At 49.6% G+C, this 22,375-nt stretch overlaps 1 protein-coding gene across 1 annotated transcript in view; it reads left to right on the top strand.

Moving 5' to 3' along the window:
• The window catches only part of Ctnnbl1 (catenin beta like 1), a 153,251-nt gene that overhangs the window by 120,097 nt on the left and 10,779 nt on the right, over positions 1-22,375 (top strand). Inside the window, exons 12-13 of the mRNA XM_055602422.1 lie at positions 9,269-9,366; positions 11,879-11,959. Coding sequence (XP_055458397.1) covers positions 9,269-9,366; positions 11,879-11,959 — 179 coding nt within the window. The remainder of the gene's footprint in view (positions 1-9,268; positions 9,367-11,878; positions 11,960-22,375) is intronic.

Here is a 22,375-nt window from a genome sequence, read left to right as displayed (position 1 = left end):
CTGCTATGCCCTCCATCCCTTGCCCACCCCAGTGAGTGACCTGCGCTGCATGTCTCTGAGTCCCAGCCTCTTTGTGCTTTGTCTAGAGTGTCCTCACTCCTTTGCCTCTGTGGCTACATTGCCACAAAGTTCAGGATTTCCTTTGTTCTGACCCTCTCAGAAAGCCATCTCCTCCCTCAGTCCCTTCTCAGGGATTCAGTTATTCCATGTGCGTGTGCGTGCGTGCGTGCGTGCGTGCGTGCATGTGTGTGTGAGATGCAGGATTAGGGATAGCCAAGACTGAAACTCACCCAGCCTGTAAGGACCTGTGTCTTAGTGTGACAAGGGTTCTGATGGGCTGGACAGCAGGCTGTGAGAGCGCTCCCATATCCTCCCCGCACTCCGCTGCAAACGTCATTGAGTGGAAATAGCTTGTGGTTTTATTTGCCTCACTAGTGGGTTGGGGGCTCTCTTAACACTTAAGGGAAAACACGTGGTTTGATTACTATCGAACTAAGTTACTTGTTCCCTGTTGGGAAATGGGGAGGCAGGTCAACGTGACCCGTAGGTGATTGTGGAGATGAAATGACATGAGACATGCAGAGTGCGCACAGATGCATGGCAGGTTTGCATATGTGTTACCATTTTAAGTCCCCACATATGCCTGCCGTGTATTGAGTACTCAGGAAAAGTTTGGGAAGAATAGGAATACATGTGTTTTGTGTGTATGTTAAGGAGACTATATATAGATGTTCACACAGATCCATCTGTCTTTCGAAGAGTGTTTGATCTGACTGGCATCAGTACTCCGCTACAGGGGCTGAGCGTGCCCGAGTGACTGCATGGCTTGCCACAGCCCTGACTAGGCAGATGTCCGTTATCATGAAATGTAAGAGAAAAAAATAACAATAAAGGCAGAAGAAGTAATACTGTGGCTTGATTTGACAGGGCTTCCTGCCACTTGAGCTGCCAGTGCCGGCCATGCAGCACATTAATCTGTATTCCAGCACACCACTGCTGAGGCAGGAATCGATCTAATTAGGGTATTTTGAACATCCTGTTTGCCTCTAGAATCTTAGCAGAAACCAGGATGTCTGTCCATCTGGGTAGCTGAAGGGAGGTGGGCAGTGGGCTCGGTACTAAAACTAGATGGCTGTAATTTCAGAATATGGAAACAGCGCTGCATTTGGTTTCCTAAAACAAAGGCACTGACTAGCTTTGGGTGTTGAGTGGAAACAAAGGCAGCGCTGCAGCATGGCCGTGAATTTTAAAGAAGCCCCGCTGGATCTGAGCAGGATGTGGGCCTGATGTGTAAAGTACAGGGACTGTTTCCATCCTGTTGGAACCCTGGCTGACCCATGTGTGCCTGTCTCTAGCCAACCATTCGGGCCGTTGGACGGCAGGTGGAGGTTCTGAGGCTGCAGAGTGGCCAGCCAAGCCTGGCGAGAGGGATGGCTCAGCAGGTAAAGGCACTTGCTGCCCAGCCTGACATCCTGAATCGGATCCCTGGACCCACATGGGGGAAGGAGAGGGCCAACTTCTCTGACCTCCGCATGCACCACAGCACAGGCAGATACAAACACACACATACCACACACACTTGCACACTCATAACCACACACTCTCACATACTCATACTCACACACACGCTCACACATGTACATACAGACACACACACACTCACCTTCAGAACACAGGTAGTTTTACTGTTCATAGTCCTACATTCAGGTTGCTTTCTGCTCTGCACCCCCTTCTCAGCCTCCCCTCCCCCTTTGCCCTTTGCTCACTTGCTGATCTCGTCTCCTCTTTGTCCACCCTGTCCTTCACTGTTTAGGTCCGTGGCTTCAGCTGTCTTCCTGGAGCACCTCACTCGTCCTAAAGGCTCTGCTTCAGTGCAGCCTTTCCCCACTATTCCTCCCAGACCCCTGGTTGGCATATTTGCTCCATTGCCCTTTCTGCCTATTTTCTACCCACTTGCACTTTGAATGTGATTTTACCTATTTTTTCCCAGTGGTTTTATCAAAGACTTACTGCATCTTGTATGGGGTAGAGCTTGGTGTTTTGATGCATGTAGACACTGGGTGTGGTTGTCACATTGCCACTGATATGCCCAGGGTCCATCATGCTTTGTCCATCAGTTCCCATCATTTCTGTTGTCTGTCCTGTCACCCAGAAGCATCTGAAGGACAGGGGCAGTGTGTGTCCCCTCCATCCCCAGACCCTGCCTTGCACATGGTGGGATTCCTGTGCCTTTCTGTACCAGGGTCCTCCTCTTGCAGCCAGCTCAGAGCCACCTGTGAGCCCTAGAGCCAACGGTCTTTCACCTACCTCCATGGTCCTCTGCTTGCTATGGTGCCTGGCACATAGAAGGTACTCAAAATGCTTTATGCCCTATCATTGGCCTGTACATCCTTGTACAGCTCAAGAACAAGGAGCTATTTGTTATAGTTTTGCAAATTATGTATTCTCTTTTCAATGAGTGGTTATTATGGCAAAATGTGTTCATTTTTATTGAAAGTAAGCCCGTCTCTGCTTAGATGTGCTGTGTCCTTCAGCTCCCTGTAAACAGCTACTGCCCGCCTCAGGGATGTCTGTGGGTCTCTAGAATCATGTTTTATTTGACTTTATAGATAGCCACACCCCAGCACCCACCACTTTATTTTCATTTGTTGTGGGATTAAAGACAAGAGTGAAGTGGGTCTTGCTCCATTTTGGTGTTGGAAAGATATTCTCTCACCAGGACCCAGGCAGGCAAACACACTTCGGGGACTGTGGGGCCAGAACAGTGTGCAAAGAGAGAGCTAAGCTCTTGGCAGGTGCACAGCTAAGGGATCCCACGATGCTCTTTTTGGTGTGGCACGTCTCAGGGTGCCATCTGATGAGTGAACACTGTGCTCATGCTTCCCTTGAGACAACAGATGGGTCATTTCACAAACAAGGAAACTGGGGTAAATAAAGCACCCACTCTGAGGTTTTGCCAGGGACAGGATTTGAACCCAAGCCTTGATGATCCTCAAGCAACACCAAAAAACTGGTGAATTCACTTGTCTTTGTCTGGAACTGACCCCAGGATTAAGTCCTCTCAGTGCTTGTCTCTCTCTGCAGAACACCTGATACCCTGCTTATGAGCAGGCCTCCCTAGAGGTAAAATGGCTCCTCTCACAGAGTGAGGTGTTGCTAACCAAGTGTGTTGGGGTTTGGACCTCACTTACTTTTAAGAAACAGTAATGCATTCAATTCTTTGCAAAATGGTATATACCAGAGACCTACTTGGAATGACTCCCTCAGGCTGTGCTATTCTGGAAAGCCCTGGTTTGCGTGTAAGCAGTGAGGATCTCTAACTAGGAGCCATGTCTAAGAGAGGTGGGCACTCAGAGAGTCCATGCAGAAGTATCACTCAGATTCTCCAGTAGAGATTCGGGGAAGGAGGGCTGTGGATTTTAGATTCCTATGCCCCTTCCAAATGTGCTTTTAACCTGAGGCAAGTCACACCCTTCCCTGGGCCTTAGTTTCTATAAGTAGAACCCCAGGGGAGGTGGGCTAGAGAGCTCCGCTCTTCAGCTCTGAAAATCAGACAACTCCAACTGCCCTGGAAAATCAAACTTTTAGCCCTCTGTGTAGATACCATCTAGCTCATTGCTAATCGCCCTGGAGAGGCCCTGAGGAGAGTGAAGCTGGGGGAAGGGTGGACCAGAGCCACCCCTCCAGGCAATTTCAGTAATTAGTGGAGGAGGCAGCCAGTTGTCTGACTGTTGAGCCGGGTGCCCAGCAGGCAGGGAGTTACACGGGCACAGTGTCAGTGCTGGCTCCGGCATTCCACCAGGATGCCAAGATGCCCACCTCTCTCACCAGAACTGAAAACTGGATTTATCTGACTTTCCCCTTTGTGGATTCCAGGGTCGGGGTGTACAAAGGTGGCGGGCGTGGTGTGGTGTGTGTGTGTGTGCGGAGTATGTGCGCATGGTAGGAGGAAATGCCTGTGTATGTTTTCCTCCGCAGGGGAGCTGCCGCATCCGCACGTCCACATTGACAGCTCCATAGCTATCCTTCACCTCCATTTTATCCTGTCGAAATGACAGAGCAGCCGAGCGGTGCTGGCCAGCAGATAAACCTGTTATCTCCTCTGCTCTCTGTGCCAGGAGCTCTCCCCATCTCCTTGGTGTATGAAAAATTGACACCACCTTGGGCTGAAATCTGTTCTTAGGGAAGCTACATTTATTAGTAGCTAATGAAACCTGTGTGCGGAAACTTGGGGTGGCTGGAGTGTTTTCCTGTGACATATGACAGGCCAGAGATTACAGAGGTAGAGGGAGCATGGGGAGCTTTCAGGTTTGCTTGGCTTAGAGCCCTATCAATCAGGCAGGTGACAGCTTGCTTAGTGTACTGTGCCAATGGTCAAGGTTTCTGCTGCCCAGACGGGGCTGAGCTGGGAGCACACACGCTAAGAGGGTTTGGTGCCAGAAATGATCCTTTCATAGACCACATTTCTTTACTTGAAACTCGTTGCTTGGACACTCTTCCCAGGTTCCAGTAAGCCCTGCCCTCTTGGTAAGGTATATACAGAACACTCCCTTGGAACTTTCTCATCCGCCAGAATCAGGAGGGTTCAGGGGGGAAATGACTGCTGAGGGCAGTTCTGGTTTGGTATTTGTGGAACTGTGTAAAACCCAAAGTGTCTTCTTTATTTAGACTCTGAAAGAAATTGCTTCTGGAAAGACTAATTCAGTAAAGTAGGGAAGACGGGTTGTTATTCTTGTCTTCCTCCATGTGGCCTTTTGCTTGATTTTAGCCTCATTAAAGCTGGGTTTTTATAAATCCACATTTACATAGTGCCTGTCCTTTGGGCACAGTGAACCGCTGCGGGGCCTGTTTTCAGGCCAATTTGGTCTCTGGTCTCCTCTCTTCCTTCTTTAACAGCCAGGGAGTTGGTTTTGTTTATGGGAAACATAGCAGCAGAAGAAGGAAAAGCTTACAGTTTCGAGTCAGAAAACATGGATTCTACTTTTTCAAGCATGGAGTCCCATGCTAACCTTGCTTGGCCTTCGATTCTAGGTTAATAAGACTAAGATAAAAATGGCACCTTTCTCACAGCTTGGCTATAAGGTGTGTAGACAAAATAATGTACCGTCTGTCGCACATGCATGATGAAGGTGACGGGGTACCATACCTGTTTTCAAATAGGATTGGGGAGAGGGTACTGGGAGCCAAACCCGTGACCTCATCCACATTATATAAACATTTTGCCAGCTGAGCAGTGCATCTAGCCCTCAAATAGGCATCTGAAGCAGGGTTAAAGCAGAATAGTACTCTGCTGCTAATCCTGACTTTGAGTAAGAATTCCCAAAAGACAGATGGCAAACTAAGGAAAATATTCGCAGCCTATAAGAAGAAGGCAGTTTCCTTAACTTACAAAGATCGCTTGGAAATGAAAATTAAGAAAAGTGTAAGTTCACAGGAGAAGCAATAACAAATGTTAGTAAACATGGCGAGTAAGTCACGTGTTGCCGTGATGATGCTAAAGGAAGCCCTGGTAGCCAGCGAAACATGGCCTGCGTAAGCCCAGCAGTGTTTCTGGAACAGATCAGCATTTGAATCAGATGGCTTAGTAAAGATTTACCATCACCATGTGAGTGGGCATCTCTTCAACTAATGAAAAATATAGTGAGGAGGAAGAGGAGGAGGGGCCACACAGCCATCCTTCTCTGCCCGTAAACATGGTTCTCAGCCCTCCAAGACTTAGACAGGGTGTTTAGCGCACTTGGCTGGCGGCCTCAGGCCTTTGGGTGTGCAGTGGGACTGTTCCTCTTGTGTCCTAGGTCTTCAGCTTTCAGGTGCCAAGGATAAGACTTCTGAGTCACCCAAGCCAAACCCTCATCACAGTCTCAGTATTATAGGGTGTCCTGAGGCTCCCTGTGTCTGCGGAACCTGCTTTGCGCATAGGAAAGGAGTGTTGAACAAGACCTTGCTAATCAAAGGGAGAGTCTGCTTCTATCTGCCCAGGTGTCATCATCCCTCTTGGGCAGCGGACACTGTGGGGGAAGCATGCAGGGAGACGGACACTTACCAGTGCGTCTAGAGAAGCAGTGTATTTGGTATGCTTCTTCTGAAAGACAGTTTGTCGGTCTCTTATAAATCCTTTATTGTCTTGTGAATGTATACACATGATATGTTGCAGGCACACATGGAAGTCAGGGCAACTTTGTGAAGTCAGTTTTCTCCTTCCATTTTCATGTGGGCCCCAGGGATTGAACTCAGGTCTCCAGGCTTGCATGGCAAGTGCTGTCTTCACCTGTTGAGCCATCTTTCTGGCCCAAATGACATTTGACATTTTATGTGTGATTTTCATCTCAGTCACATATTACATTATTAAGGATATGCTATAAGGAAAAGAAACATGAAAAAGTATGCTAGAATATGTGAGTATCATTGCCCTTAATTTAAAAAAAAAAATCTAAAACGGGACTTTACCAAAAATACCCAGGAATGTCTCACTAGTTAAATTCAATAGCATTCTAGATAGCCATTTAAAAAAAAAAAAAAAAAAGTAAATCTGTGCTATTAAGGGTAGGTATATTTGGGAATATATTGTGTAAAATATAAATTTTCTCTTGAGAATATAAACAAAGTACTTTTTAGGTTTTTTTCCCCTTGGAACAAGATAATGAGAGGAGAATGAGGAAAAAAAATATTAGTTTAGTTGCTTATAAATATTTAGCATATTTATGCCATTTTGTAGTTTAATTTCTACCACATGCATCCATTGTTGGAATGAGCAATAGAGCAACAAGGAAGCTGCTTCCTTTAGTTCCCATGAGTTCATCTTTCAACTTCCTAATAGCCAAGACAGAGGAAACCTTGATAAGGAAAAACAAAAAAAATCATCAGAAAAGAAACCTGTGCCCAGGGTCGGTCCGGAGAAGAAAGGTAGCTGCTGAGATGGGAGTAAGCCTTAGCATGATCGTGTCTCTCTGCAGCCCTGCTCCAAATGCACCAGCGGCCATGGTCGATCACCCGCAACGCGCATAACACTCACTCCAGCCAGTGGCTCCTGGCTCAGAATGTTCTTTCCTCCTCCCTACGTGGCTGTCGGGATTTAGGATTTTCAATTTTGTTTCTTCTGGTGGGAAGCATTAGGCAGATGTCCTACTCCCTAGTGTCCTATGCTACCAAGTCACTGAACCTGTCACACTGCACTGTGAGAGTTGAATTGTTCTCTCTACCCTGAAGGAGTTCCTTCAGATTAGGGTACTCAGTCTTTGGAGCCTCGAGCACTCACTTCTTGCACACGCAGAGCTAGGTGGTGAGTGGTAGGTCTGTCTGTCATCTGAACTTGGGACCGTACAACCTCTGGCATCAGCCTTGCTCTGGGCCTGGGTTTTCCCATCCGTGCAGAGAGAGCGTTGGCTCAGACGCTATGTGAGAACTGGCTGATTTTCCCTCTCCTTCTGTGGCTGTCAGATGCCTTATATGTATACAGGAAGGTTGTTCCCAGCTGCTGTGCTAAGTAGTTTCAAAGTTTCAAAGTTTCATTGCATCCCTTATGGCTTGTCTCACACCTGTTCACCAGCTGAAGGGATCAGAGCCCCAACCTGCTCATTCGGCCTTGAATGGCAGAATTGTGGGTCTCCCACACTCCACCTTCTGGGCTTTTCTTCTTCGCTCACCCAGAGGCCTTCCTGCCCACCCCCCCATGACTATGCCTTCAAAGCTATCCCACTTCTGCTGCCCTCTCTAGAGCAGAGCCTTGGCTCACTGTAACTGTAACCTGATTCTTTCTGTGTATCGTGCAAGGCAGCGTGCCTCTGAACCCGGGCTGGGCGCTGTACCCAGAGGTACAAAGGCATTAAAAAGACGTCCAGAACTCAGCAGTGGTCTGTTTGGGGCCCACCACCAACTCTGGCTCTTCATACAGAGAGCCTGCTTCCTCCCCATTCATTCCCCAAGGTTTCCCAAACTACCTGCTGTATATGCCAGACTGGAATGGGGGCTGGAAGTATGCAGCGACCAAAGCAGATTGGAGTCCTTGCCTTCGGGCAATGTTATATTCTAATTGAAGGGAGATGGTGAACAAAATCTGTTAAAGGCAATGCTATTCACATACCCTGGCATACTTCTGCATGTTTTTTCCTTATTGTATACTCTTAATAATGTAATGTGTGACACCCCACACTACAGAACAGAGACCTGTGATGACAGTTTAGCGTGGGTGGCTCAGAAATTGTATCCTTAGCCCGGAAGCTGAAACCTAGGCTGCAAGAGAAGCAGCCCCACTGCAAGCCCCAAGGCCTGAGGGCGAGACACCTATTTGAGGGCTAGCTGCGCGGCTCAGCTGGCAGAGTGCTTATCTCACATGCACGAGGCCACAGGTCTGGCTCCCAGTCCCCTGATGTGGTACTCTGTCATCACTTACTGTGCGAGTATGACAGCACACTGTTTAACGTACACACCTTGCAGCCACGCCATGCTGCCGCCTGTGCCAGGCCCTCCCGTCCCTCCCGCCGCCGATCTTACTGTAGAGGCTCGGTGTTGCAAGCATGGCTTACCACGCGGGGCTTCTGTGTGGATTCTGGGGATAGGAACTTGAGTCCTCATGCTTGCACGGCAGTCCTTTACCCACAGAACAGTGACTCAGGAATCTTTTTTTAATGCTTAAGGGAAAAGCTGTTTTCACACCTCACGTCTGCGCCGTATAGCGTGGCTGGCCTCCTTGTGAGGATGGAGTCACGGTTTCTGAGGGCCCCGGGCTGCAGGGGTTCAGGAGGCTGACAGGGTGAAGTGCCGACCTCCCACTCCCTCAGCACCAGGCGGGCTGTTAGCATGGCAGAGTGTGGGCGCTGCACGCCTGGTATTTCATGCCAGGGCGGTGCCAGGGAAAGTTACAAGGCAATTTGAGAAGTGACAGAACATTTCTGATTCATCATTCAGTCATGTCCCGGCTGGTATTTGTATTCTGTTCACAGGTCATTTCTGTAAGTGGGGGATTAGCGTGAGGTTCTGTTGTGGACAATACAAGTCAATTAATTCCAGACAAGATAGAAAGTCTCACCTCCCTTTGGTCTCCTTGCTCACTGTCCTTGAGGATGTCATGCCTTCTGACTGACTGTGTATCTGTGTGGCGTGCCCAGATCAGTTCAGTTTTCTGATGACACCATTGAGCTTCCTGTCTTATTGATCAATAGTCTCAGTCCGTGATGCCTCTTTTCTCCTCCTCCGACAGCCCAGACTGGCCTGAAGAGGTAATCATTGCTGCTCTGATCTCAGTGTGTTCTCTTCTCTCCTTCCCACCCAGAGCATGTCTGTTCGATCCTGGCTTCCCTCCTGCGCAACCTGAGAGGGCAGCAGCGGACCCGGCTTCTGAATAAATTTACCGAGAATGACAGTGAGAAGGTGGGTAACCGTGACTCTGAAGACAGGGCCAGGAGCAGAGTGCTGGGGAGACAGCTCCTTACCTCAGGGGTACCAGTGCAGGTGCTTCAGCCCTTAATGTGCCTTCTCCAGCATGTGGGTCCATTGCATTGTACCTTGAAGGTTCCATTCTTGTGTTCAATGTACTCCCCTTGGAATGTAGTACTGCCTGGGGCGGCAGCAGTGGACACCTGGGGATAGAGGAGACTATGAGAGGGTTCAGGTCAGGGTGTGGTGGGCACACAGCACAGCCTGGTGACCGAGGACACAAGTTTTGGATTCAGAGGTCTGCAGCTGGAGCTATTTTTGCTACTTTCAAGTTTCACAGGCTGCAGACGTGGCCATGCAAGCACAGAGAACAGATACTCAGAACCCATGTAAAGGCTGGACAGGTGTGGGACCCCCTTCACCCCAGCATTCAAAAGGCACAAACAAGAGGTTTCCAGGGCAAGCTGGCTGACTCCTAATAGACTGGCTGGGGTCGGTGAGGCTGGGCTCAGCAAGAGGCTTCGCTTCAGTAAGCAAAGTGGAGAGAGCAAGCAAGGAAGACACAGGCAACAGCCTCAGACTTGAATGTGCACACACATGTGCAAAAAAAAAAAAAAAAAAAAAAAAAAGGGCGTTCCCCTGTGAGCCTCACTGTCCCCGGCTATAGACTGGAGACATTAGTGTTCTTCTGGAAGACTAAGTGAGGGGGCAGGGGAGCTAGGGGAGATTAGATGAGCTCCCACCAGGTCAGCGGTTCTCAACCTTCCTAATGCCACAACCCTGTAACACCGCTTCTCATGTTGTCATGCCCCCAAGGATAAAATCATTTCATTGCTGTTTCCTAACTGCGCTTTTGCTACTGTTAGGAGTCGTAATGTGAATATCTGCTATGCAGGAGCTCTGATAGCTCCCCCTGTGAAAGGCTCATTCACCCCACCTCTGCTACCACCACCACCAAAGGGGTCGTGACCAACAGGTTGAGGAGAGCCGCTGCTCTAGGTGGTGAGGAAAGAAAGGCCTTGCAGGGAAATGCTGAGCAGCCCCAGGTGGCCTCTGAAGGTGGTGGGGATCACTGCTCTAAGGGAGTGGCTGTACTTCATGTTGCCACCTTGCATCCCAAACCAAACCAATTGACCAATAGCAGTGGCTACTGCTTACTGAGTAACCGCTGTGGATGGGGACCTAGCAGCCCCCTTCACTGTACCGTGTGAAACTGCAGTTTATCCCAGTGCCCGTGGCACTCAGGCTTTCGGTAGGGACTAAAGCTCAAGAGACATCATGGGACTTACCCCAGGTCATGCCACTAATACTACCAGAGCTGGGATTTGAACCCAGGTTGCTGAGTACAGAAGCCTGTGCATCTCTTCACACCGTTTGTAATAGGCAGTGTCTGAGGAAAAGAAGGAGGGCTCAGAGTCCCCTTGTAACATGCCATAATTCTGTTGCTGCTTGTACCCACGGTAGGGCTGAGGTACAGCCTTCAGAGTGGTCTTGTTCTGCCTCTCTGAGCCCACCATCAGCTGTGTGCACTGCCCACAGCGATGTACCATAGCACAGAGCTGTGACATCATGTGATGACCTGTGTTCCAGTTTCCACAGCTTTGTAGTAAGAGTGATATCATTTCCCTTTTACCTGATCCACTTTTTCATGGTTTAAGGAAATCATGTACATAGAAATATGTGGAGGGAAATGCAGAAAGTCACCAAGTCACCGTTAGCTGCTAAGAAGCGGGGCTGGGCTGCGATCTGCCTGGACTGTCTGTGGCTGTGTTGGAGCAACATGATATCAGCTCCTGTGCAGAAAAATACTGCTTGCCGAGAGCCAGAGTGGTGCCAGCCTGGCGGATAGGTCAGAAGTCTGGCCAGCCTCGTGGCGGAACTCTTTCTGTCCTTTGAAGGTCATGGGTAAAGTGAACCTTTCCAAACCCACTCTGTGTCCCCAGGCCATGTTCCAGGATGGCTCTGCTAAGCTGAAAACTGACTCAAGTTATTTCTGAACAGACGTCAAAGTCTTTTTTTCAAGTTTCTGAAGGAGTTTTTCTGGCACTCTCCTCCAACTGAAAAGCAACTAAAAAGATTTTACTCGGGCATTTAAAAAAAAAAAAAAAGATCAGCTCTGGGGCAGAATCTGAACATGAAAGGTTTCAGCTGGAAAGAAGAGATCTAAGTTCTAAGTGAATGTCAAGTATGTAACATCAAGCGCCTTCTCTTTGCAAGAAGGGGCTCACATGCTTGCTTATTTATTTGCTGTTAACAACTTGAGTTCTCGGGAGCTCCAGAGAACTCCAGAGAACAGAACATGCCTCTGTGCAGGGGCATGTGTTCAAGCTGATGTGAGCTGGGTGTGTGCTGAGCTCTCACCAGCCCCTCATTCTGCTCTGGGTGTGTCCCTGATGTTCACTCACACACCCCATCAGAAGCAGTAGTGCGCCCTCCCTTTGCAAGCAGTGACAGTGAAGTGGAAGTGTGCTTTCCCGTCTCATTGCTGCCTGTGACTCTCTTTCAGGTTGACCGACTGATGGAGCTGCACTTTAAATACCTAGGTGCAATGCAGGTGGCTGACAAAAAGATCGAGGGGGAGAAACATGTACGTACTTCTGCCCCGTTCTTGCAAATTCCTGATGCATACCCCATTTGCTCCCTGTGTGCCTCCTCTGTACACAGGGCAAAGGTGTGGCCGTAGCCACAGGCCACCTAACATGCTGTAAGAGCAGAGCCAAAGACCACTGCGGTATGCATATGTTTTAGTTACTGTCATTGTTTTGATCAAATAGTTGACAAGGTAAGGGAGGAGGAGTTGGTTTGGGCTCACAGTCGGAGGCTGTACAGTCAGTCCATCTGTAGGCATGGCAGCACAAGGGTGAGGCCGCCCATCACATTGCATCTGCAGTCACAAAGCAGGAGGAGGTGACTGCTGCTTAGCTCCCTGTCCTCTGTTTATCTAGTCTGGGACTGATGATACTGCTGGGTCTTCCTTCAGAAAACAACCGCATAGTCATACCCAGGTGTCCATTTCCACAGTGGCTCTAAATCTAGTTAACAAGGAAGGTTAGCAGCCATGGCTTAACTAACTTCAGTAGATGACTCCAGACAAGCACAGCTCTCAAAAGTGCCCAGGTACAGTGCCAGGACTTGGTACCATGGTGACCAAGTTGTATTAGTTAGTTGCTGGCTGCCATTGTCCTGAGGAAGTGGCAGGTGGGATGCTCAAGAAAGGGATCCCAGGGTAGGAGAGCAGGAGGAAGCTAGAAAGTCAGTTGATCCAGCTCCCCATATGCAGAAGGCCAGGGAATAAAGGCTCCATCTCTGTGGCCAAGCCCTAGGCTAGCATGCCTGGGCCTGTCTGCTGGTCCTGCAGCTTGCTGAGTGCCATGCTGACTAGGTTTCCTTCTGGAGGGGCCACCCAGCTCTTCTGATAGCTGACCCCCACGCTTCCGTGCCATTCCATCTCCAGCCGTGTGGCTTAGACACGCGTCTTAATTAGGGCCAGTTTTCGCGTTTGTCTGTTGTGCCGTCTGTGTTCTAACCTACGATGCTCCCCAGTGTGTAGCCACGGTACAGCAGGAGCCCTTTCCTGCTTCCTGCAGTCCGCAGGAGCCAAGTTTCCATGTGATCTCGATCTTCTGGATCTCTCAATTCTCTCCTTGAGCGATACTTGAGGCTTTGGAGCCTCTACCCAGAGTATTTGGCGCCCAACCCAGTAGTAGGCAGAACTCTGCTCATCTGCCCTGCACATCTAGGCTGGAGCTAGGCAAATGTGGAACCCTGTGACCTGTCTCTTTGCCACTTCCGCTCTCCCACAAAGCATGCCTCCAGCTGGGCAGAGCAGTAGATTGTAACTGTTTTTCACTCTTGTGTCTTCCCTGTGATCTCTAAGCCTAGTCAGTGCTCAGATGTTTGCTGATTGATTGGATTGATTGATAGGGGCTTTCTTCTTTCACACGGAGATACGGCTGCGAGATAAAGGCAGAGTCTCTAAATGCTGCACTGGGCTTAGATACCTAGGCATGCTCCTCGCCCGCTGCTTCGTTCCATCTGGTACCTGAGGGGCACGAGTGGCAGGTAGAGTGCAGCAGTAAGGTGGCCTTTCTTTGCGTGAGCGACGACAAACACGCACAAATGAAGGCTCTCTAGGTCTGTGTGGGAGCAGCCGTGACAGCACTGGAGCCGCAGCCGCTGGCAGAGCTGCTGGAGCATATTGAAAGCAGCAGCAGAAGGCCTTGGGAGGTAGAGTCACCACCAGTCATGTCTAGTCACTGTTCCTGGTGCGGCTCCTAGGTCCCTTCTAGCTTAATGTTTCACTCGGGCTCAGTGGGCCATCCTTTGGTAACTGCTATTTTTGACGATGGAATGGACTTAAGACCTACAGAGAAGGGCTGGAGATGCAGCTCAGTTGGTAGAGTGCTTGCATGCTCAAAACCCTGGGCTCAGTCCCTAGTCCCACATACACTGGGTATGATGACTCTTGCATTTAATCCTGGCACTTCGGTGATAGATGCAGGAGGATACAAGAACTTTAGGGCCATCCTCAGCTACATAGTGAATTTGAGGCTAGCCTGGCCTACTTGAGACCCTGTTTGAAACAAAAAAAACTTTTGGGGAGGGAAGAAGAGAGGCGAGGCCAGGCCTAGTAGAAAGTGACAGAAATATTTGTGGGGACCCAGAGAGGCCAGCTTGCACACCAGCTCTGCTACTTCTGGCTCTGAGCTCCTGGGCAGCTAACTTGCCCTCACATCTGTAAAGGAAGGTAGCACCTCTGTTCAGTGACTGAAAACGAAGTGTAAGCAGGTGAAGTATTTGGTTCACTGTTGCCATGTGTCCATCTTCCATTGAATTTCTGTGTCACTTCAGCAAGCTACCATTGCCTGAGCACCCTTCTTGCCTGCTGTCCCAGAGAAGCCACCTCAGCGGAATGCCATGCTTACACAACCAAGGTGCTTTGTTTGAGGTGGACATAGATACTCCAAGGAAGATCAGTAGGCAGTTGGGCATTGGGAGCAGCTTGCATGTCGGTGTTAGGGTCCTTGGTGTGCTTCCCAAAAGCCTATCCATTATCTGCATGGAAGAGGGTGTGAAATTGATTAGCGCTGATGGAGAGTGACGGCTGCAGGCCCTCCCCCAGCCTCCAGCAGGCTGCTGTGGGCCACTGACTCAGGCCTTGCCATTCGCTGACAGACAGTGTCTCCTTGATGCCAAGGCTGTTTTGCTGGGCCCTGGCAAACATTCCAAGGCTATTAGTGTCCAGCAGCCTCTTGCTTCTCCAAGAACCACGGCAGGAGGGGCACCATTCATGAGTACCGTTGCTGCCAGCACTTGGCCTCTGTCTTGGCAGATGAAGCCGCTTCCAGGGTGTCATGTCACAGAGCAGCGCGACCTTCTTTCACCCCTTCCTCCTGCTGTCCTCTCTCTAATTCATAAACAGCTGGTTTCCCTACTCCCATTGTAGACACCCTACCACAAAGTGGGAACCCGCAGACATTGCTGATGTGAACAGTATTTCTAAGATATTTAGATGACTGTGACCCTCAGATTAGTAAGAATGAGTGTCTAATACTTCACCAAGCCTGCACAGTTACCCACTCAACAGAGTCAGATGTTGGCTTTTCACTGTCTCTCCGACACCTTTCCCTGAAAACCTCCATTTCTTGGAGTGCAGTACACTTGTGTGTGGTTTGCACTTGAGCAAGATTCAATAGGGAGAATCGAGTCATTTGGCAAGTGTTCATCAGACAGGTGTTCTGGGTCACGTTGGACTAGGCGCTGGCCAAGGACGAGAGGCCCAAGTGCCAGTTAAAGACCCTTGGTGTGCTGCTGTGGAGGGCTAGGAATCCAGAGAGCAGCTCCAGCCAGCTTAGCCACTCTGTGAGTGTTCCAGATGCCCACCAAGTAGGGGTGGGTGTTTCCAGTCCACTGCCAGACCCTGGGAGAGGGGCGGGAGAGGCAGAGCGGGGCCGAGCCAGACCTTTCCCTGGTTCCCTGGCTCAGGCCACTTCACTGCCCCAGCCTATTTTTCCCTGTGGTTGCCTTTTGTTTTTAAGGTGTTTGAATTTTTGTACTTGGAGAAATTAGATAGTCAGCAGTATAATAAAAGTGATGCCAAATAGGAAAGCCACAGCCACACCCAGGAGGCAGGCGGAGAGCCTTCTGTTGCCTTTTCCCTAGGAGGTCCCCTATTAACTTCCAGAGTTTGCTCTTACCCACTCCACCCTGTCCTTCTACCTTGGGTCTTATAGCTGGTGCCTCCTGCAAGGTCAGGTCTCATTGCCTCTGTGCCCTCCTCAGAGCCATGTTCATTCAGACTCTGGCAGAAAGCCCCTTCCTTCATAACTATAGGCCATGTATGTGTGTCCTTCTGTTTCTTGCTGTGGTTTGGTTGGTTGGTTTGGTTTGTTTTTTTAAGACACGATTTCTTTGTGAAGCCCTGGCTGTCCTGGACTCTGTAGACTAGGCTGGCCTGGAACTCACAGAGATTCTCCTGCCTCTGCCTCAAAAGTGCTGGGATTAAAAGAGTGCACCACTGCCCAGCATGATCTCCTATTCCTAAGATTTTCACCGTGAGCCTGAGAAAGTAACCACTTCTTCTTGACGGAGTTCAGTGTCTGTCCTTGGGTGTTAAGGAAGAGGGAAGGATCTCCCTACCTCCACATTGTTCCTTAACTTTAATTTTTGCCCCTAATGTTTAGCTTAAAAAAAAAAGACCAAAAACCCCACACAGTTCCCCCGACACCATTGAAAATACTGAAGTACACACAAGCACATTCTGATATAACTGCAGCAGTAGCGCAGGATTTGGTTGGCGGTGGAACTTGTTTGTTGCTTGCAGTACTAGGAATGGAAGCCAGGGCCTTGCACTCGGTGGGCAAATGCTCTCCTCTGGAGCAATGTCCCCAGTCCTGAGGCTTAATGCACAGAGGAAATAGAAGTGTGTACTGGACTTGGACTCTCCTAGCACTAAATAACTGTGCATTTTCAGTTCATATTATCTTACTACAACAGTGTGTAACTAGAAGAGAGAGCCATCCAGGCCTTGGGCTGGTGCCCAGTGTGTCCCGGCTGTACTCAGTGTCCTTGAGATCCAGAGTGAAATTGAACATACCCCAGGGGCCCCTGGTTAACAAGATTTGAACTTTCAAAGGCCATGTAATGCTTCCAACTCTTCCAGCAAGCAGCAGCCCTCGTGATCAGTAAATATCCAGGGTGCTTGTCTCAGCAGATTTTACTGGGCTCCCCAAACAGGCTGAAGCCCAGAAAAGACCAGGATCCCTGTGGGTTCAATGTGCAGAAGCCCCGTCAGAAGCAAGACGTAATTAGATAGGTGCTGGCAGGAATTTCTGAAAGAGGGAGGAGCGCCTTAGAGAGAGGTTTTTCTTTCTTAGTTCCTGGGAAAATTATACTCAGCAGGTTTATTCAGTAAAGTGTTCTCACCACATACTTTGCACCATAATGACTTACAAATTGCATGCTAATTTTGCCACAGTTAAATCATTCCAGGCTTTATCCTGCAAAGAAAAAGATGGACTCTGTAATGAAACAGTATCCACGGGGCTTGATATCTTAAGCAGACCAACTGTTTCTTCAGCATCCAGAACTCACTTGAAGATATGGGTGAACAGGGGTGAAGGGTGGAGTGAATGTGTGGGGTGCGTGGCCTTGAGCGCCAGGAGAAGATGCAGACAGTGGGAGTCTGGCTGCCACTATTGTGCTAACTATGCTGGAAGCTTCGAAAGCAAGCTTTGAGAGAGAGAGCACCCTGCCGAGAGTTCCTCTCAGCTCATCTTTAAACCAGTGCCTCACAGACTTTCTCGGCCAGTGAATTTGCCTGTAGAAGATAGAGAAGGGAGGGCTTCATGGTGTCTTTTCCTCTCTCCTACTTCCCTCTGTTGGAGGCCCACAGTTTCAGCCACGGGCCCCTTTCGTGTCTTCTGCTTCTCTGACACTCGTTTCCAGTCAGTCACTGGAAGAGAAGTCAGTGGGGTCGAGTTCTGGATCCACACCTCTCCGCTTGCCGGACAGTTTGGCCTTGAGCACTATTTTCCCTTTCTGATCCTCGGTCCTCACTCAGTGACCCTAGCACCTCACTTCCTGCCACCTCCCAGGCCTGTTACAGGGTTTGCTAGGATCGGGGCTGTGTCAGGGCCTCCCACAGTTCTGCAGGCTCACCGCCAGAGATACCTGGGTGTCACCATTGGCTCTTCCGACCCATTAAGTGCAAAGCCAGACCCTGGGGTCCTTAGAGAGGGAATACTCCTGGGCCATTTACCAGTGTAACCACTCAGACTCTGGAAGCCGTCTGCTTATTCCTGCCACACATCCGTCAGGCAGGCTCTACCTGCATTGACATCCCCCGTCCCCTGCTCACTGCCAAGGGCTTCATTGCAGATGACCTTTTGCTTTCACACAGCACCCACCTGACTAGTCTCTCTAGCTCTAGGAGTGTACCCTATGGTCCTTTCTCACCCTTACCCAGAGAGTAGCTAAGAGGACCACCCCCCCAACACAAACAGAGATGACCAATGTTGTGGTATCATCTGCTCGTAGGTGAACCTGTACCAGACCCTGCCCCCTCCCTCACCCATCACTACATGAAGGAGCTGCTTGTAGTGCCTCCCTGGATTTCTACTTTCTCACATCTGCAAGTTCGAGCATTTCGGAGACCGAGGCAGAAGAATCTCAAGTATCTCAAATCCGAGGCTAAATCAAACACCTGCTGGACATTTGTCCATTGTGTCTCGTCTGCCCTGAACACTTCACTGCACCATCTCTTCTGCAGCCTCCTCTGCTGCAGCTGGCTGCCCCTCCGTAGCCTTCAGGGCTTGAGTGTGCAGTCATCAGATGTGTGTAGAGCGCCTGTCACATACCAAGCAGCTGAAGTAGTGTTCTCTCTCCGTTCTTAGAAAAACCCATCCCTGAGAATGCCTAGAGCTTGTCCTCAGTGCCTAAGCACAGCTGTCACAACAGCCTCGGGCTGGGGATTGGTGGTCACAGGCCGTGGCTCTGCCTCCCACCTAAGGACCATGGTACCTCCTTTGAACTGCCTGCTTCTCTTTGCTCACTGGCAAGAGCGTTGTTGGAAGAGCAGAGGTCTTGTGCTGTGGGTCCTAAGCACAAAGAGTCCTTGGCTTAAGAGAGGAGGCTGCTTGTCAGAGCTGTTGTCACAAGTATTGCTGATCCATCTTTCCTCTAAACCAATGAAGTCTTCACTGGTAGAGTTCACTCATGTTTTCTGCCCCAATAGAACTGGCATTTTCTCTTAACTTCTGCTATGGTGGGAACTCTGCTTCTCAGTACTGGCTGGCTGGTTCTCCATTGTCAAAAAGAGCAGTTGGGTGTTCAGGGTTTTGTTTGTTTGTTTGTTTGTTTGTTTGTTTGTTTGTTTTTAGGGAAAAGAAGGCACCATGGTCCTGAGGAGCCTTGGTAGAACCAGGCTAAGCATGAGCTCTGCTGCACACAGAGCGGAAAGTTCCCTGTGTTGTAGGACAAAAAAAGCTGCTTGTAGGAACCTGTCACACACAAGCGTGCTATGTGTATTGAGTCTCTTCCTTGTGAGCAGGGCGCTGGTCTGAGAGCCCTGGATTCTTCTGGAGCTGCTAGCCATTAGCTATGCACACACACCCAACCCCAGATGCCTAGACTGTCGCCCAGCCTCAGCTTCCCCAGCTGAGAAGACACAGCTGCTCGGATGCTTCTTGAGCTCTGTGCCCTGTTTTAGAAGCTTTTGGAGGAAAGGCTTGTTTGTGGGCACTTGCACCTCTCTTGTCTCTATCTACCACTTCTAGTGGAGCTGCATGTTGAGGCAAAGAGGGGTCTGTGTTGTCCTCACAGCCCCTTCTTTATGACTGCCCCTTTCCATCAGCCAGAGACAGCTCACTACCTGTCATGGCAGATTAGAAATGGCATCCTCTGGAGCATTTCAAGGGCTTGTGACCAGAGAGAAGCATGGGGGGATGGGGTGGAGGGGGGGGGGCGGTGGTTCGTTTGTGCTTCCAAAGACAGATTAACATTTAAAGTGGAGATGCAGCTGAAGGAGAGGACACACCAGCCCGCTGCAGTAATAGCGCCTCGGCGCTCCACATTCCACCTCCGTGGTATCTTTGGCGATGAAACTGTTTATTTTAGCAACCCTCCGACAGGCTTATGCTGCTGGGAACTGCAATCTGTTCCACTTACAATGCACCATTCACTCAATTACCATCTAAGATTTTATCCCAGCCCTCTTGTACAGAGGGAACAAAACAAAAGCTATCAAAGTGTCTTCTCAAATTGGATATGGAATATTCTGGCCTAGCTATAGTTTCTCCTCCCCCACCCATCATTCTTGTACAGGATGCCAGCCTCACATTGAACTCTGCTGGGTAGCCCAGGATGGTCCTCAGTTTCTGTTCCCCCTGCCTCTACCTCCCAAGTACTGGGATTACAGGTGTATGCCACTGTGATGGGGTTGCTGAGGCTCAAATCAAGGGCTTTATGAGCATGAGGCAAGAGGCACACACTCTCTTTCTGGTCTATATACCATCCCTCCTCTCATTTTTAAATTTCTTTACTGGGAGAAAGGCAGGCCAAGAATCCCATGCTTAATGCTCCTGGTTTACACTGATTCCCATGTAACTTGAAACACGGTGCCCGGATGTTTATCCACTAATGCTGGAGTGGGTTCGTGCTACTAAGAACTCTCTGCTCTTTTGCACTATGAAAAGGAACACAGGCTTGGAGCCAGTTTGTAGGCCTCTCTGCTCCAGCTCCACCACTCACCGCACCCAAGCTTCCAGTGTGGAATGTGGATATAGTTGTAGTTCTTACCTCTTGGGGTTCAGAGGAAGAAATGTGATTCATCTAGGGCAGTGCCTGGCACTCAGGAAATTGTGCCACTTTTGCACAACAGAAAGTCCTCACACCAGGGAAGTATGATGTCTCCCACTTGGAGGTGTGCGATGGTCACATGATATGTCTCAGATTTTCCTGTCTGGAATCTGAAGGTGATACCTGCTACGTGCCCAACAGGGGCCACACAGCAGGGAAGGCTTTGCATATCAGTGAGGACTGCAGCAGGACTGACTTCTTGCTGCAGCAGAAGGCAGTCACTTTCACTTCTTGACGCCCCTGCTCAGTTCCATGTTCAGTCCAACATATGTAGAGATTTTCATTCTGAAACTTGGCAAAGGGGGTGGCATGTGCACCCAGACTCTTGGAATGTCTCTTTAATCCCTGTGAATGATAGCCCCATCTAAAGAGCACTTGATTTGCAGACCCGGGTTGTTTGTGAATTATCTGCCCAATACAGCAGCTCACCCAGGGACTGTGTGTTTGTTGTGGGGAGATTTAATTTACTGATGAGAGGGTGATCCTGAATGGTTGACTGTCATGCTCTGCTTAGGTGTCAGTGTTCGGCTCCAGCACCAGGCATTTCTTGAACCGGCTGTCCTGACCACTGCCAGCAATCAGCCTCAACTCCATTCACACATGTCAAACAGGCAGAAATCTTGACGCCTGGCTAGGAAGGTGCTTCCGCCCTGGATGATCTGTTTGCTTAGTATCTGTGTCAGTGTGCTGAAGAAAGGCTGGGCTGTGGGCTATACTCTGCGCGGACCAGTCACTACATTCTCTGCTTTATCCAGTCACTCTTGAAACCCGTTCCACCCGTCAGTGGGCTCTTTTTTGGTGCAGCCCTACTGCCCTGCAGGTTTGCTTGTCCGTCTATCGAGCGCAGTCATTGGAATACTTGAGACCTGGCATCACCATGGGATCAGTTCACCAGGAAATCAACTGCATGGAGAAGCTCACGGTGAACCTTTTTACTCCTTAAACTTTGATATTCCCCAGACACATATCCCAACCAGCTTCCCAACACCTTCGTGCTGACTCAGTTGGGAGTCTCAGGCACCCTCAGAGTGTCTGTCAGATGCCTACTTTGACTTCATGTCACCAAGATGCTGGAGAACCAAATCAAGTCCTTATCTTGGAATCTGTGTCTTTAAAAATCAAGAAAAGGAGCCAGAAGTTCACTAATCTTCCCTAAGTTGCCCATGTCCATCCATAGCAAGACTAGGATAGAAAAGGCAAGGATGTGCTGCCTCAGGCCCTTTGCAAACAGAACAGAACTTGAGAAGACGGACTAGAAAGAACTGTGCCCAATCTTACTTGCTTCCCATTGAGATGACATAGAAACTCCTGGTGTTTTGTTGTTGTTTGTTTCCTCTTAAGCAGTGAGGGTATATTTGTATTTTGTGTCCCCAAACCCACAGCCCATAATTGTAACTGTCAGAGGGGGTTGGTGTTTCCAGACAGGGTTTCTCTGTGTAGCCTTGGCTGTCCTGGACTCACTTTGTAGACCAGGCTGACCTTGAACTCACAGTAATCTACCTGCCTCTGTCTCCTGAGTGCTGAGATTAAAGATGTGCGCTGCCTGGTACACACCACTTGCTGTGGCCCTTCTGAAACTGCTAAGGTGGACACCTGGCCTTCAGAAGCCAGCCTGAGTCTCGGCTCTGCATGGTCAGCGCGGTGATGGCCATGCCTTTCTTAGAGATAAGCTGATGTCTCAGGTCTGCATTAGAAAATTCTGCTTTCCAGTCCTAAGGCTGTATGCTTGGAGTTGAACGTTGGACAGATATTGGAGATGCTCCGAGGAAAGGGAAAGAGGGACAAGTGGAGCTTGCTGTCACCCTCTTGGATCTGTACTTTCTGGAGAAGAGCATGGAGAAGCCTAGGGGGCACAGTGTCCTGTCTAGTTAACAGGTCAGGTTATAGGTAGCAAAAGTGTGACAGGAAGCATTGCCAGGGCACTGGGCCATTGAGAGGAGCACAAGCAGATGATTCACCACGTTCTGGAGCCCTGTGGTCTTTATCATCTTCATTTGTTATTTTGAAATCAGTGCCTGCTGGTCACTGGGCTGTTGTGCGGCGAGCACAGTGGTAGGCCTGCTGGTCACTGGGGTGTGGTGTGGCGAGCACAGTGGTAGGCCTGCTGGTCACTGGGCTGTTGTGCGGCGAGCACAGTGGTAGGCCT

The sequence above is a fragment of the Psammomys obesus genome, unplaced genomic scaffold (assembly GCF_907164565.1).
Source record: "Psammomys obesus unplaced genomic scaffold, mPsaObe1.curated_primary_1811, whole genome shotgun sequence".
Classification (NCBI taxonomy): Eukaryota; Metazoa; Chordata; class Mammalia; order Rodentia; family Muridae; genus Psammomys; species Psammomys obesus.
Note: the sequence above shows the minus strand (reverse complement) of the source record. Positions and strands in the feature narration are given on the sequence as shown.